General features: G+C 32.2%; 1 protein-coding gene across 1 annotated transcript in view; it reads right to left on the minus strand.

Annotated features, from left to right (window-relative positions):
- gnai2a (guanine nucleotide binding protein (G protein), alpha inhibiting activity polypeptide 2a) overlaps positions 1 to 18,793 on the minus strand; it is a 74,720-nt gene that overhangs the window by 10,914 nt on the left and 45,013 nt on the right. Inside the window, 4 exon segments of the mRNA XM_051122282.1 lie at positions 914 to 1,038; positions 1,040 to 1,075; positions 8,669 to 8,810; positions 12,606 to 12,648. Of these exon segments, the coding sequence (XP_050978239.1) occupies positions 914 to 1,038; positions 1,040 to 1,075; positions 8,669 to 8,810; positions 12,606 to 12,648 (346 nt within the window).

Genomic DNA, 18,793 nt, shown 5'->3' on the forward strand with positions numbered 1-18,793 from the left:
AATCTTACTGTCCAAAAACTTTTGACATTTTTAAACAATGCTAAAGTCTTTACTGACCTCACAATTTTTAACGACAGTTTATGTAAGGACATTCCATTTTTATTCATTGTTTTTATTATGAGTCAATTATAATTTCTTACAGCTCTCTCTTCAAGGAGGCTTTGCTTTAATATAGTCATTTTAGCCTCTGTTTTGAAGGTGGGGAAGGAGTGGCTGCCTCTGTAAAACCACACTTCTCTCCACCCACCCACACACAGGCTATAAACCCTCTCACATAAACATCTGCCAAATCTAGCAAACACAACTAAATATTATGAAAACTAAGATTAGCACTGCCTCTATCCCTTTTCCCACCAACAAATGACATCATAATTCATTGCCTAAATTCAAAGCCAAATCGACCGTAATCCCTCGTGAGGGAACGCTCCGCCTACCCCTGATTGATTCGGACTGTATCAAGCATGGGAAAATTCATGGAAATCCTGACCCAGGCCAACCCTCCGTTTAAGAGCAATTGGTTTCTCAACGGAGCGTTAACTATCAGTGCTTGAATTTCTGCTCGCTTTGACGTATCGATCTGATCCTGCCCACTCTCATCACACATTTTCATCTTCTATCCCTTTTAAATTCAAAGGCAGTCTTGAGTACATTTCAGTTTAGTTTTGGACCTCATTTACATTTTGATCTACAGCAGAGCAGTTTCAGTGTTTATAAAATCTTGAATGTTTAAAAACGTGTTTTAATTTCCTAGAGAAAAAATACCAGTGATGCTGTAATGCACCATTCTATGCAAATGCATATTTAATATCTGACTGTGGGTGAGCATTATGAGTTATGAGATTTGCTTTCCATGAATATTGACAAATGGCCATTGGAGAATATCTTTCTGGCCAATAACGGGGAGAGAACTCACTATGCAGCAGAGTCGTTGAGCTGGTACTCTCTGGCGCGGGTGAAGCAGCTCTGTACCCCTCCATCAGCCCACAGTCTGGTGATGACATTGGCCAGGTCGTCTGGCAGGATGCCCTGTTCCTCCGCCGCCCCCGGACAGGGAAAACAACAGACGTGCATCATCCTATAAAACAAACGAATAAAAAGATCCATTTAGAAATAATGCACATTAACACAGAATAAAGAAGCTAACATATCTGTATGCATCATATGCAAACAAATCACATTTACATTTAATCATTTAGCAGACGCTTTTTTCTAAAGTGACTCACAAACGATGACAATAGAAACAATCGAAACAACAAGAGCAACAATATATAAGTGCTGTGACAGGTCCTAGATAGTCTAACAAGTACATGTAGCAATTTTTTTTTATAATAAATGAAAAGAATAAAAAGCACATATAACAGAAATAGAATAGATAGAGCTAGTGTTAGAGTCAAGTTACCTCACAGCAGCTGGAAAGTGACTCAGCAGAACTGCAGTGCACATTAATCACAACTATGTTTTCCATTTTTTTTTTAAACTTAGCTTTTTTTCACTTTTAAATCTCTGTCTGTCTGTCTTGGTTGCCAGGTTTTCAGCAAAAACCTGCACAAAAAAACGCATTCCAGGGGGTAAAACAGATGTTTTTTTGGTGGGGTTCCCCAGGTAAATTTCACATTCCAGGTGCTAAATATCACGTTATCATCGCTTCGACCCGCAAACATGTAAAACAACCCGCAGCAACAATGTTAAAGTAGCCCAATTGCGCGCAAAAGCCACACTTTCTATCCTTACGTTCTATCTTCTGTTCTGTCTTTCTATCTTTCTATTCTGTCATTCTATATTTATCATTCTTTTTCATTCTATCATCTATACATCCATCCATCATTTATCTATCCATCTATCTATTCTTATGTTCCCTGTCATTCTCTCTTTTGATCTAGCTTTTATTTTATTTATGCCATCTATTCATCTATCTTTTGTTCTGTCTGTCTTTCTAGCTTTCTTTCAATCTATTTTTCTCTTTCATTCTATCTATCCTTTTATCCTTTGTTCTCTATTTCTATCTTTCATTCTATCTATCTTTCCATCTATCCATCCATCCATCCATCCATCACCTAGCTATCATCTATCCATCCATTTTGTTCTCTTTCTACCTTTCATTCCATTCATCTTTCTATTTTTTTTCTGTCCATCTATTATCTATCCATCCATCACTCATCTATCCATCTGTTTTGTTCTGTATTTCTATCTTTTATTTGTTCCATCACCTATCATTCTATGTATCCATCCATCATCTATTATTCTCTTTTTTTCTAGTTTTCATTCTATCACTTTTTTCTTTGTCTTTCTTTCGTTCATCTATCTATCCTTTATCTATCCATCCATCTTTTGTTTTAACCGTCTTTCTACCTTTCATTCTATCCATATTTCTAGCTTTTGTTCTGTCCATCTATCATCCATCCATCATTCCGTTTTGTTCTCTGTTTCAGTCTTTCATTCTATCCATCTATTTTTCGTTCGTTCTATCATCTGTCATTCTGTCCATCCATCCATTTTTTGTTCTAACTGTCTTTCCATCTTTCATTCTATCTTTTATTTTATCTATCTTTTTCTTTCATTCTATCCATCAATCATTTATCTATGCATCTTTTGTTCTTTCCACCTTTCATTCTGTTTATCTTTCGTTCATTCTATCTATCCATCTTTGTTTTCATCTATCGATCCATTTATCATCTACCCAACTATCCTTCTTTTTACTTTCATCTGTCTTTTGTTCTATATATCATTTGTCCATCTATTTTTTGTTCTATCTGTCTTTCATTCTATCTTTCGTTCTATTTATCTATCATCTATCTATCTTTTGTTCTGTTTTTCCATCTTTTATTTTATCTTTTATCTATCATTCATCCATCAATCTATTCTTACGTTCTATCTATCATTTCATCGATCCATCCATGGTTATATCATCTATCTATTCTTACGTTATATGTTTCTTACTGTCTTTCATTCTATCTTTTGTTCTATCATCTATCTAAAATCAAGAAATCTATAAAATTACACATATTTTAAATGATACATTTTTAATATAATAATTATATTTTATGATTGTTTTTTTTTTTTTAAATAAAGTGTTATAATTTCCTGTTAAACATACTGTTTAAACCCCACAAGGCAACACTTGTTAGCAGACCTGATATTGATCACTGATTGAGTAAATATTGGTAAAAAGAAATACTGGTTGCTCATTTGCATTATATATGCACATCCATTATCATAAGGAAAGACTGGTTGGACGGTGGCTTTCTGGGAGGAGGGACATTTTTTACGGTAGTTGTTGTTTGTGCACGTGCGTATGTGTACTTTATGGGGGTTACTTCACTTTTCTCCAGAGATTTATTTGCAAGGCGGGTCAAAAGTGCAATATACAAATGTGAGCTATGCATCCCTTGAGAGAAAAACAGAGGGAGAGAAGAAGCCTATGACTAGCTCTCACCTCCAGATTCTACTATCACATCTCAGACTGGAGTCTCCATCTGTTTGACGAGCGTCTTTGCAGCCTGTCTGTCTGTCTCCCACACGCTTCTCTCATTGCTACAAAAATAACCGTCTACCTACATATCTGTCTCTCTCCTCCCAGAGTACATGTTGCAGGAATAGAGTCTCACGGCAAAACCCCTCCCACCACGGATCTGATCTAGGTCACAGGAAGTCAACCCTGGGGCGGAACATGGGAGCCATGAGCAGAAGTGATGGGCTGAGAGACGTGTGACACGACCGACCCCGTGCTTCTAGGGGACGTGATGAATTCTAACACTGTGTGCTACTGTAGATTGCAGACATTGTAAAGGTAAAACGATACTGTGTTTCACAAGAAGTTAAATAGCTTGTAAATTTAAGGAATGCTTGGAAATTTATTTCGAAACAGGAATACCATAAGTTCTTTTACTAGGTGGTGAAAAAAAGCCAAGAGATATGAATAGAGAGAGGACAGGATGGTTACAGGCTTTTTAAAAGATTTACTGCCTCAAGAGAAGAGAGAGAGCAAAAGAGAGAGAGAAAATGAGGAGATACAGCGATCAGCCCCATGGGATGCGGCTTTCCACGTGTCTAAAGCACACTGCTCAAACTGTGACATATGGTTAACACATGCACTCACTCATACTGTTTAAAAGGTACACTGTCCAATGTTCCACTTCCTGAGTCACGCACAGCACTGTGTACTCAATGTTTTTGATGAAGTTAAGAAGTAACAGAATTAAATCAAATGTAGGGATGGTCAAGATGGTAATCTGTGAGGTCCACTGGTCTATTCAGGCTTTTACCCTTTTTTTAAATGAATAATATCTTTACTAACTCAAATCTGGGAAGTCTGTAAAACTGTGATTTAAAATGTGATAAAAAACAGGTTTGCTATGCTTGTTTGCAGGGTTTCACAATAAAAAAAAAAAAAAAAATAATAATAATAATAATATTAAGACTACAAAGCGGTAATTATTATTATTATTATTATTATTATTAATCTAGTTTATCTTTATTTTATCTTTATTTTATCTTCATATTACTATTACTATTATTACTATTATATTTTGTAAATGCAGATATTAAACAAAAATATACTACTGTAATCTTTCACTGTAAAAACAGTATTTATGGATATACATTAAGACTACAAAGTAATTATTATTATTATTATTATTATTATTATATTATTGTCATTCATCTTTATTTTATCTTTATATAATTATATTTGACAAATATAAAACATTAAACAAAATAAAAAATATACTACTGTAATCTTTCTCTGTAAAATTAGTATTTAAAATATAATTATATTTAAATATTTTATTATAAATAAAAATAATATGAATACATTTTGTATATAAGAAAACTTTAATTTTACAGTAAAATATGGATATATTAATAAGACAATACAAAGTAATTATTATTGTTATTATTAAAAATAATAATAATAATAATAATAATAATCTTTATTTTATTGTTATATTTTATTATTATTATTATTATTTTATTATTTTTATTTTATAAATAAATATACATAATTTTTAACAAAATAAAAAAATATATACTCCTATAATATTTAACTGTAACAATACTACTTAAAATGTAATAATACTTTAATTTTACAGCTAAATTACAATATTAATATTTAAGGATGTCTAATTTCTTCATTTTCAAACACTAAACCATCAAGCTTTTATTTTGGCAGTGACTCACAAAGAGAGCAAACAGTAAGCTTGACATAACAGCATAAGTGTATTAAGTGTATTAATCTTACATCATAAATGAAGACTAACAGACTACATTGCTAATGTTTTCATGTATTATTAGAATTATTAGTATCATTAATAATTCATAACTTTAATTTTGTATTTTTTTTTTTTCACATAGTTAAATTAAATGTTAAACAGTTTTTGCTATGGTATCAAAATTTGTACAGATAAATTAGAAATTACTGAAATGTTGGTATTGTGACACCACTAGCACCAATATTAGCTTATATGTTTTTCAATTGTTAAATCAGTATAAAAATGATTCAGGACATCATTAGTTTGATAAAAGCATGTGTTGATCTGTATATATGCACCAAGGTTTAACAAACTGAAATATTTTGCCCTCCCAATCAAGCCCTTGACCTAAAATTAATCTGACACCCTTGACAAATAGCTCAGAAATGCTTTTGATTAGTGTTTGGCGGCCATGACCCTTAACAACCTTAGTTACAAAGGGTTTTCTTAACACAGACTAGTTGTTCAGACGACCCACTGACTTATCAACTATCACTTTTGCACATCCTTCATCAAATGCCTCATAAACGAGAAAGAAAGAGAGAGAGAAACACTTGAGGAATGTTTCTAACAGATCTCGCTCTCACTAATTAAACGTGATGGAGAGATGTTGTTAGCCTCTCTAACAGCACTTTACAGCTCTATTCCCAGAGCACAGACACAATCATCCATCTCTCCCTTCACCCGTCTAATTAAACCACACACTGCAAAATAAAGGGTCTGTGATGGTTTAAAGGAGGCATATTCTTCATTTTCTGCACCATGAGTGCTGCTTTTTTAAGATGCTGTGACAAGTTAAAAGAAGTCTGACTTTTAATAACACGTCTCAAGACTCCTGCGCCCTACTTCCTTTCATACTGTCAGTGTTAACCCTGTACATTCACTGTAAATCTGGTCTAATCTCATAGATTCTGGTATATAGTGAGGATAAATCGAGTTGATAGAGATCAGTGCTTTTCCAGAGCCTCAGGTGGATCAGATGCGCTGAACATACTGCTGCCTTCGGGCTGTTCTCTTGAGATCCTAGCTAGAAAGCTAACACTCTCACATCCTCATTCTATTTTTTCCCACTTCTTTTACACTTAGGCTTTCCATCTCTTGCAGGTTATATTTCGTTATCGCAAATCAGCTTGAGAATGATTTCTGAAAGATCGTGTGACACTGAAGGCACAATGACGCTGAAAATAAAACATATTCAAATAATAATAAAAAAAAAAAAAAAAAAAAACTGTGAGAAAGCCAACTTACTGAAATGCTATTTAAACTTATTGTTTTTCTTCTTGCTAAAATTGTTAACTCTAACTCCTCCTAGCTTTAACTCTACAAACTCCAAACTCAGCCTAGCTCTTCAGACTGATCTGACCAAGTGTTCTACATCTTTTCTAACTGATCGGATTTACAAATAAAACTGGGAAAAATCCCATAGACTTACACTACTGGAATGTTCAAATTAGCCAAGACTATTCAAACTCCAACTGTAAAAACTCCCAGAATGCTTTGAGACTTGCATGTTAACAACATGCTAATCAAGCTAGAAACATGCTACCAACATGCTAGTAACTTGTTAATCATGTTAGAATCATGCTAACAACATGCTAGTAACTTGCTAATCATGCTAACCATGCTAAAAACATGCTAATAACTTGTTAATCATGTTATAATCATGCTAACATGCTAGTAACATGCTAATCATGCTAGAAACATGCTAGTAACTTGTTAATCACATTAGAAACATGCTGATCATGCTAAAAACAACTTTCTAATCATGCTAGAAACGTGTTAACAACATGCTAGCAGCTTGCTAATCATGCTATATAAAAAACATAACAACATACTAATCATGCTAGAAGCATGCTAATCATGACAGAAACATGTTAGCAATATTCTAGTAACATGCTAATCATAATAGAAACATGCTAGCAACATGCTAGTAACTTGCGAATCATGCTAGAAATATGCTAGTAACATGTTACTCATGTTAGAAACATGCTAGCAAAACATGCTAATCACGCTAAAAACATGCTAACAACTTTCTAATCATGCCAGAAACATGTTAACAACATGCTAGCAGCTTGCTAATCATGTTAGAAACATGCTAGTAACATGCTAATCATGATAGAAACATGTTAGCAATATTCTAGTAACATAATAATCAATAGAAACATGCTAGCAACATGGTAGTAATTTGCTAATCATGCTAGCATGCTAGTAACTTGTTAATCATGCTAACCATGCTAAAAACACACTAGTAACTTGTTAATCATGTTAGAATCATGCTAACACGCTAGTAACTTGTTAATCATGCTAACCATGCTAAAAACACGCTAGTAACTTGTTAATCATGTTAGAATCATGCTAACATGCTAGTAACTTGTTAATCATGCTAACCATGCTAAAAACACGCTAGTAACTTGTTAATCATGTTAGAATAATGCTAACATGCTAGTAACTTGCTAATCATGCTAACCATGCTAGATATATGTATCATGCTAGTAACATGTTAATAATGTTAGAAACATGCTCGCAAAACATGCTAATCATGCTAAAAACATGCTAACAACTGTCTAATCATGCTAAAAACATGTTAGCAACATGCTAATAACATGTTAATCATGTTAGAAACATGCTAGCAGCTTGCTAATCATGCTAGAAACATGCTAAAAACATGTTACCAACATGTTAGTAACATGCTAATCATGACAGAAACATGTTAACAATATTCCCGTAAAATTCTAATCAAAATAGAAACATGCTAGCAACATGGTAGTAACTTCCTAATCATGTTAGAAACATGTTAGCAACATGGTAATACTGCTAGAAATATACTAACCATGTTAAAACATGCTAGTAACATGTTAATCATGACATAAACATGCTAGCAACACGCTAATCATGCTAGAAACAGGTTAACAACATACCAGCAACTTGCTAATCATGCTAGAAACATGCTATCTATCTGAAACTGTATTGCCTCCAAAATATTCACGATTTAAGCGTTTAAACTAATTTGAACTTCAACCTATTCAAATTGAAAACCATCAAACTTCAAACTTTCTGGTCCGGCTTTCTCAAGCCAACTTAAAGTTTGCCTTGACAAACTTTTTAAATCTAGTTTTAAACTAATACTATTTCACTGTTTTGTTTTTTTTTGTATTTCAAAAAAATTCAGCCTGGGTAAGCATAAGAGACTTTCTTCAAAAATCTTTTGAAAAATCTTATTGACTCCAAACTTAAATGATAGTGTACTACAAAGTTAAAACCTAGTCACTGTGCTGTGCTGACCAGACTTATGCTGATAGCCAGACATCTGGCTTTGTGACAAGGGAAGGATCATCCGAGGCTGGTGGGCTTCTGAGATAATCTGAGAGTGTGTGTGTAATGCTGTGTGATTTATTTGCTGAGGGAACGCTGTGTGTACTCACCGCTCTGGCACTGTCCTCATATTCGATCTTGAGGTTGCTCATGGCTTTAATGATGGCCATGATGGACTGGATGGTGTTACTGTAGACCACTGCTCGATACTGCTTGCACTCTTCCTCTGAGTAGCCGTCCTCATGGATAATCCTGCATAACAGACACACATACGATCAACTGATCAGTGTTATATTTTAATTTGTATTGTTATTGTATATATTATTGTATTGTCATTACTACTACTACTTTGAAAAGTACACTCTATTGTACAATAGTAATTATTAAGTAAATTGTGAAAAATGTTTACTTGTTGTTTACTATTTGAATATATATTAAAAATGAAATATATATCTTGTGATCAAAGCAGAATTTTCAGCATCACTCAGAAATGATGGAAATTAATACTTTTATTTAGCAAGGAAGGTTTAAATTGATCAAATTATATTGCTAAGGACCTTTATAATGATACAAAAGATTTCTATTTCAGATAAATGCTGTTCTTCTGACCTTTCTACTCAAAGAAACCTGAAAAAAAAAAAAATAATAAAAAAATTCTACTCAGCAGTTTTTAATCTAATAACGAGAAATGTTTTTTAGTAGCAAATCAGAATATTAGAATCATTTCTGAAGGATCATGTGACTGGAGTAATGATGCTAAAAATTCAGCATTGAAATCACAGGAATAAATGACATTTTAAAATATATTAAAATAGAAAACAGATATTTTAAAAAGTAAAAATATTTTTATGTTTTTGCTGTCCTTTGGATCAAATAAATGTAGACTTGGTGAGCAGAAAAGTCTTTAAAAATCCTTAAAACTGACTGGTAGTGTATGTAAAACTGACCTTTCATAGTGCATTAAATATTAAAAGTGACAGTAAAAAAATTAATAAATAATAATAATTATAATAATTGTTTTTAAACTTTATATTTATTAACAAAATATATATATATATAAATATATATATATATATATATATATATATATATATATATATATTTAATCAAATAAATGCAGACTTGGTGAGTATAAAAAAATAAAAAAATAAAAAGAATAATAAAACAGATCACAAAGTCAGGATGGCACAAAAGGGAGGGGTTGAGCACATTAGGTTTTAACCCAAAGCCTGGCTGAAGTATCCAGATGTTATGTAAAATGTATTAATATCTACAGGCTTTTGCAGTGGATGGAACTTGGCCACTGAATTGATTTAAAGTGCTGGTGGGAATTGTCCTGTGAATCTTGTCAGACTGCAAATCTATGAAGATTTTTATAATATAGTCAGCTCTGGCTCAGAAGGACAGAGGAAAATCTCTGAGGGTAGAACCGGAGAGCCATCTCACTGTGTATCACTCAAAGGACTCTCACAAACACCTTTGAGGGGAAAACACAAACAACTTTCTCTAATATAGCTCAGCACAACTAGTTTCTAGAGTAATTTTATAATAATATAATTTAATTATGAAAGAATGAATGCTGTGATTGTGCCCCAGATTAAAGAATGTGTGATTTGGGATGCATTCAGTGATGAGATGGAGTACAAATCATTTTCTATCAGAGTGATTAGAGCGTTAAACTGCTTTGGGAAAAAGAGGCGTAAGAAGCGCAGCGGAGGTCAAGGTCAGATAAACAGTATTAACTGCTGCCAGGGGCCTGACCACACACACACACACCCACCCACCCATAGCTTTTTATACGAGTATGAGCAAGGGAGACATAGGTTACCAACTTAGACAGCATTTTTAACCATCAGGGTTACATATGTAACATTTATTAAATTATACAATGCCTAAAAATGCTGTCTAGGTAGGCCCCTGCTCTGTTTTGAGAGACAACCTCTATGTGTTTTTTAGAACACAAATTATGATATTTTTGATTAAATCCAAGAGCTTTCGGACCTTGCATAGACAGCAATGCAACTACCATGTTCAAAGCCCAGAAAGGTAGTAAGGATCATTAAAATAGTTCATGTGACATCAGCGGATCAACAGTCATTTTATGAAGCTACAGGAATACTTCTTGTGCACAAGGAAAACAAAAAAAAACTTTATTCAACAATTTTCTCCACGACATACTCGTGACTGCGCATCGACTGACAGAAGAGAGGAAACTGTTGAATAAAGTCGCTTATTTTGTTTTCCTTGCGCACAAAAAAATATTCTTGTTCTAGGATTTCATCCAAAATATTTTAATTTGTGTTGCGAAGATGAATGAAGGTCTTACAGGTTTGGAACAGCATGAGGGTGAGTAATAATGACAGAATTTTCATTTTTAGGTAAACTACCCGTTTAAGTTCTGAAACATGTCAGAATGCAACTGATAATGCAATGCAAGTACATGTTGCATACTCAGAGTTGCCACAAGGGGTGCTATTGCATGAATTAATGTAAACTACTTCTATGGCTATGTTATGGCAAAATAACCTTGCTGAGCATGTCAAACTATTTAGTCAGAGCACGAAATGGAAATTCATCCAATATCTTCTGGTGAAATTATGTTTTGATGACATGCTGGACATCTTCAGTCAAGCTCACATTCAGATCAATAACTGAAGGATTCAACTAAGACTCTTTATATTTTTTATTATCACTTTCTCTCTTTATCACTTGCATATACAGTTGAGGTCAAAAGTTTACAAAATGCATGTTATTTTTTTATTTAGTACTGACCTGAATAAGATATTTCACATTAAAAATTTTACTTATAGCCCACAAGAGAATATCATAGTAGAATTTATAAAAATGACCCTGTTTAAAAGTTTACATATGCTTGCTGCTTAATACTGTGTTGTTAGCTGAATGATCCACAGCTGTGTTTTTTTTTTTGTGATAGTTTTTCATGAGTCCCTTGTTTGTCCTAAACAGTCAAGTTGCCTGCTGTTCTTTAGAAAAAGCCTTCAGCTCCCACAAATTCTTTGGTTTTTCAGCTTTTTTGTCTATTTGAACCCTTTCCCACAATGACTATATGATTTTGAGATCATCTTTTCACACTGAGCGCAACTGAGAGACTCATATGCAACTATTACAGAAGGTTCAAACACTCACTGATGCTCCAGAAGGAAAACCGATGTATTAGGAGCCAGGGAACTTTTGAACCGAATGAAGATGTGTACATTTTTCTTATTTTGCCTAAATATCATATTTTTCATTTAGTTGCATATGAGTCTCTCTGTTGTCCTCAGTGTGAAAAGATGGATCTTAAAATCATTCAGTCGCTGAAAAGGGTTCAAATACACAAAAATGCTTAAAAAAATAAATAAAAATATTTGTGGGACCTGAAGAATTTTTCTGAAGAACAGCAGGCAGTTTAACTGTTCAGGACAAACAAGGGACTCATAAACAACTATCACAAAAAAAAAATTCAGGTAACAACAAAAAAATCAAGTGTATGTAAACTTTTGAACGGGGTAATTTTTATAAATTCAGCTATTATTTTCTCCTGTGGACTGTATGTAAATGTCTTTTATGTGAAATACCTTATTCAAGTCAGTACTAAATAAACAATAACATTCATTTTGTACAACCCCTCCTATTTCGGTAAAATAATTACCTTCTTGTGAATGTAAACTTTTGACCTCAACTGTATGTCACAATGTGTAATAAAAGACTTGATGCTACATATACTTTGCTGTTGCACAGCAACATGTTCAAACTGTGAACTGAACTGATTCAATGAATCTATCAAAATGAACTGATTCACTGAAATGATTCTAAACACTAATTTAGACTTGAAGTTCTAGGGTCTGTTCATTAACCAGCGCAGGGGCAAAACACTATCAATTTGCCATTTAATTTGATATGTGTGTTTGTGTGTGAGAAGAAAATGTTCTTTAACATTTTTCCACTTTAGAATTGCAGCTGTTCCCTTTCATATCATCCACACCAGCGTCAACAGCTGACATTGAGAGATGTGTGAAAGAAAGTACAAGAAAACAGCTCACTCACTTCATCTGTTTTACAATGGTGCTCTTCCCCGATTCTCCAGCACCTGTGAGAGAAACACAAGAAAACAAGGTTATAAAAACAACACACTCATGCGCACACTTCATCTTCAGACAGGAAAGCAAGCTCAGTCAATGTTTTTTCCCTTGTCTAGTCAGAGTCTTAGCGCTAATGCCCACCCTATTGCGCGTGTGTGTGTAGCCTCTATTTCCAGTAACTCAAGTCTTGCTGACTTAGCTGTCGATCTTCGTCGTTCCATTTCTCCCAGACCTGGTGTTTATCAAGTTTGGCCTTTAATGGAGATGTCTGAGTGCTTCACAAACAGGAAACGGGGCCTTATCAGGGTAATTTCCACAGGCCTGCGGGGGCACGCTACTCATTTGACATCTAACTCCCTCATTTGAACATTATATAAACACACAAAACATAACGGCTATACGCTAGAATCAACAAGCTCCCACAAGCACCTTCTAACATCTCGAAAACAAACATCTACACGTCACAGCGACGTATCTGATACGGACTGGCACATGTTTGCGCTCTGGGGAGCGTGTTCGTGTCACATGACGTGCTGCTCTGAGATGTAGCACTGCCCCCCGGCTGTCAGTCTGCGGCCCTCTTACACAACTCTAAACACACACGGATTACGCTGCAAACTGAGCGGAAAACTGCCCTCGGATTGCAATATAAAATGGTATCCGAAAATGCACAAAAATAGAAAAGCCTAAAAAAAAAAAAAAAAAAAAAAAAGCCCGTTTGTGTCAAAAGATGGCCTACTGTGTTTAAAATCACAGTGTTAGCACACCTGTCAACGTGCCACACGCTCACACCCACTTACTCTACGTGATGAGACGACTTCACACTTGAGCAGCTGCTGTCAACACCTAAAACATGCAAAATCAGATCTCCCATATCTTACGGAGATGGCAGCCGTTCAGACTTCAGTTACGCATCAGTTTGCGGCTTTCACTTTAGAGCTGTTTGCTGCAACTGCATGTTTAGAAAGTTAGCGTTAAGGGCTGTTACTATATGTAACTGCATGTAACTACAATAGGGCCTTATGAAATCAGGGTTTTCCCCCGCCAAAATGTGTTTATTTATTTTTTCTGCCAGTTTTAATTTTTAAGACTGATTTAATGGTTTAGTTTATTTTAATCATCAAAAAGCATGTCTAATCAACTGAATTTATAAAACTTTAACAGTGTGATTTATAATAATGATTATTGTAATTATGATATAACACAAATTTACTACCAACAACAGTTATATTGGGTAACAGAGGTCAAAAAAGTAAAAAAAAAAAAAAAAAAAAAAAAAAAAAAAATTCCATAAAAATGAGAGTGTGAAAGATTGTAAGAGACTGTGAAAGAAATGTAATGATAGTACTACTATTAATAAATTAATAAATTATTATTAAAACATTATTCTTTAATGAATATTTACCAGAAAAATTATTTACCACAATTCATTTACCAGAAAAATGTAAATACACAACGCAGCATTTCTGGAAAAAAAAAAAAGAAAGAAATAAAACAACAATAAATTATTTCTGATGATGATTAAAATGTAATGAAATCATTAAAATGGAATTTAAAAAAAAAAAAAAAAAGGAAAACAGAATTGGGTAAAAATAAAACTGAATTTGAGGGGGAAAAACATTTCACAGGGCCTTAAAAATGTAATTTTTTGTTTAACCTTTAATATATTGCTGTTAAATGGGAATAAAAAAATAAAATAAAATGAAAGAAAGAATAAACCAAAATTAAATCTGAAAAAACAGAATTTACTGAATTTGGGAAAAATATAACCTTTTTTTTATTGCAAAGGGCCATTGTGATATTCCTTAAAAATAAGGTTGCAACAATTATTATTATTATTATTATTATTATTATTACTACTACTACTACTATTATTATTATTATTATTATTATTACTACTATTATTATTATTATTACTATTATTACTATTATTATTATTATTACTACTACTACTACTACTACTACTACACTACACTACTATACTACTACTACTACTACTACTACTACTACTACTACTACTACTACTACTACTACTACTATTATTATTATTATTATTATTATTATTATTATTATTATTATTATTATTATTATTATTACTACTACTACTACTACTATTACTACAACTACTTCTACTAGTCCTCATGAATATTTACCAGAAAATGATTTAACAATTTATTTACGTAAATACACAACACAGTATTTCTGGAAAAAAAAAATAAATAAAAATAATAATTTTGCTTTTGTTTATTACAATTTAATGAACCCATTAAAATGGAATACAAAAAATTAATGGAAAGCACAGAATTTAGTACAAATAAAACTGAATTTAAGGAAAAAACTAAAATTCACAGGGCCTTTAAAATGTAATTTTTGTTCAACTTTTAATAAATTGCTGTTAAATTGTGTATGTTTCATGATTTTAATTAATTAGACATGCTTTTTGATTAATATTTTTTAATTTAATCATTAAAACAGATTCTACAAAAATGAAACAGAATCCCGAAAAATTAAATTGGAAAAAACAGAATTTGGAAAAAAAACTGAATTTGGGAAAAAAAATAAAATTGATTTCATAGAGACCTAGTGATATTCCTTAAAAATAAGGTTGTTACAATTATTATTATTATTACTACTACTGCTACCATCACTATCCACTACTTTGAGACGTTCACTCTACCGTACAATAGTAATATATTATATAGTTATTATATATTACATAGTATTATATAGTAATATTATATAGCCCATGACTACCATACTATTTTTCTTTCCATAGTACGGAAGTCATCGACAACTCAATCAGAATTCATTTGACTTTAAAGAGCTTGAGCATTTAAAATAGCAGATGACATAACTGCAGTGCAAGCTTATAATAAACGATTTTATTGTCTGTTGGTATGGACACTAATATAGTTGTTGTTACACTTAGCGAACTTGTATTGTGCTCAGTCCCTTAGAGGACAGACAGGAGACAGGACAGCCCGCATGGGAAAATGAATGCCTGTATGAGTCAACGTGTCTATTGTGTATTAGTGTTCATATATTTGGCGACGTGCACCTGCAGGATGTGGCCGTGTATGTTTTAGTTATTGTCTGTGAATAAAACATCAGGCACTGGCGGCATTTCCACGGAATGCGTTTTAAACCATAACAAAAGACAAAAGGTCGTCACACGGGCAGCACTCAACCGAACAGTAGTTGTGTGATGGATTATCAAAAAAACTCTCTCTTAAAGACTCTTAAATGAGCCACACATAGAAGCAAAATTCATCTCTTCAATTTATCCAATTACGGTTACAGATCCTTCGGGTCTCAGAACTGGAATCCGTGTGCCATATCCTAGAAAACTAATTTTAAACATTACCGTCGATTCCACCGGGAAGGTATTCGGGATCTTCCTTTATCCAAGAACGTTTATTAGACAATGGCCTATATTTTCAGCACACTACCAATTAAACCTGACCTGTTTTACTTCATTAGTTCAAATCCAAAGCAATATGCACTAAATATTCACTTGCAGTAATTTTTTTCAGATGGATAAAAACCCTAAAATAGCAAAGAACTCTGCAATAAAAACCCCAAAATAGTAAAGAACTCTGCAATTTATCTGTATTGGCATAATTTGAATAAAATAAACTAAAATAAAATAAAATAACATAAAATAAAATAAAATAAAATAAAATAAAATAAAATAAAATAAAATAAAATAAAATAAAATAAAATAAAATAAAAACAGGATTTGTTTTGGATTTGCAATTTATTAGTATTGGCATATGGGCATAATTTAAATAAAATAAAATGAAATAAAATATAATAAAATAAAATAAAAACAGGATTTGCAATTGATCTGTTTTGGCATAATTACAATAAAATAAAATAAAATAAAATAAAATAAAATAAAACAAAACAAAACAAAAAACAAAATAAAATAAAATAAAACAAAAAATAAAATAAAATCAAATAAAATAAAACAAAAAACAAAACAAAAAACAGGATTTGCAGTTGATCCGTATTGGCATAATTTGAATGAAATGAAATAAAATAAAATAAAATAAAATAAAATAAAATATAAAAAACAGGAATTGCAATTTATCTGTATTGGCATAATTTGAATAAAATAAAATAAAATGAAATATAAAATAAAAAAATAAATAAATAAACAAATGAAATAAAATGTTACAATAAAATAATATTATGGTGATTCTAATAAATTATATTAAAATTACAGTTTTGTCTACAAATATAAATTAAAAAAGCTAATGCACAGTATAAAAATTATTGTCAGATTACATTAAATTATTGTATTTTTTTTTTATGATTAAGTGAGCATCAGAACAAAATAAAGGTAATATGAGGCAAAAAACTATCAATAATTTAACAAGCAAATAAATAAAATCAATAAAATTAATATATATATATTTTTTTATATTTCATGTTAACCTTTAAACCCAGACAGACTCAAAAGTGTGCAAAAGGCCTGGTATCAGGTGGTCTCATCACACGGCTACGGCACCTCAGAACTGAGGGCAAGCGTGGGTGTGTAAATGACAACATGGGCTACGCTAATGAGAGCTGCTCCAATACAGTAGCGCGATGTGCCAGTGAGCTCAGGTGTGCACTCCTGATCGAGCGCCAGTTTGTCTGGCTGAGGTTCACTGAGTTTTTGTGGTCATTATGGTCTGAGGCACACAGGTTCACAGTGAAGACGAGAATAATTCGGTTTTGTTGCTGCAGCTGCGACCCAGGTTACCACAGTACACATCTGTCTCTGTCCACTCCGCCTGTTTATTTTCTAGCTTAGCCATCACTTAGCCAGTTTTACGGTCTTTCAACTGCATTATGAAATCATAAGCAAATAATTTACTTATTTAGAAGGCTGAGATCATGCGTGTGATCCATCTAATCACATTCGAACAGACTTAAGTTCTTGCTCTTGCTCTCACTCTCTCACTTCATTTGTCCTCTGGGTTTTTGTATTCATTGCTCCAGCAGACGGTCTTGACCACAGCTCTCCACCCTTAGTGGTGCGGTTGCTAGGCATTAGCTCCTTTCTGCTCAAATTCTAAGAATCTCCAGGCCTTCACAAGCAGAGCGTGATCTCTCTGACTGTTCACTTAATAAATGCATCTCCCTCTTCTCCTCTTTCGGCTGCTCTAGTGTTCACAGGCTAGTCTAATAACAATGCTGGACTAATAACCTGATCTGAAAAAAGGCAGTTAATAAAAACATGTTTCTTTTAACATCATACATTTTTGGTTAAAATAACATGAACGTGTCAGACTCATAGCACAGTGCACATGCTCAGGGAAGAAGAAAAAAAAAAAAAAAAAAAAAAAAAAAAACTTAATGATCAAATAAAATAAGTAAATAAAAAAAATAAATATTTATTTTATATTTATGATCAAATTAATAAAAACAAAATAATAATAAATAAGCCAAATGGCGTTTTAAATAGTTTTAGTAGTATAAAATAAACCATATAGGGTTTAAAATGAATATGAATGTCAGAGCTGTGCACATGCTCAGGAAAAAAGGCACAATAAAATAAAATATTTTTTTAAATAATAGTTGTGATCAAATTCAAAAACAACAACAAAAACTAAAATAAAATAAAGAAAGAAATAATCAGGGAGTCATGATCAAATTCAAAAACAAAATAATAAGCAAAATGGCGTTTTAAATAGTTTTAGTGGTATAAAATATGGTTATAGGGAAAAAATTACTATGAATGTGTCAGTTGTGCACATGCTCAGGAAAAAGGCAAAAAAAAAAAAAATTAAATTTATAAAATAAAATAAAATAAAATAATCAGGGAGTCAATCAAATTAAAAAACAACAACAAAAACTAAAATAAAAATAAAATAAAATAAATAAAGAAATAATCAGGGAGTCATGATCAAATTCAAAAATAAAAAATATATGCAAAAGGGAATATTAAATAGTTTTAGTGGTACAAAATATGGTTATAGGGTTAAAATTAATCAAATGTGTTAGAAATGTGCACATACTCAGGAAAAAAGGCCACATAAAAAATATATAAGAAAATAAAAATAAAATAAAATAAAATAAAATTATGTTTTGAATATTTTTAGTGGTATAAAATATGGTTATAGGGTTAAAAATTAATATGAATGAAAGGCCACATAAAAATAA

This window comes from Labeo rohita, chromosome 11 (genome assembly GCF_022985175.1).
Source record: "Labeo rohita strain BAU-BD-2019 chromosome 11, IGBB_LRoh.1.0, whole genome shotgun sequence".
Lineage (NCBI taxonomy): Eukaryota > Metazoa > Chordata > Actinopteri > Cypriniformes > Cyprinidae > Labeo > Labeo rohita.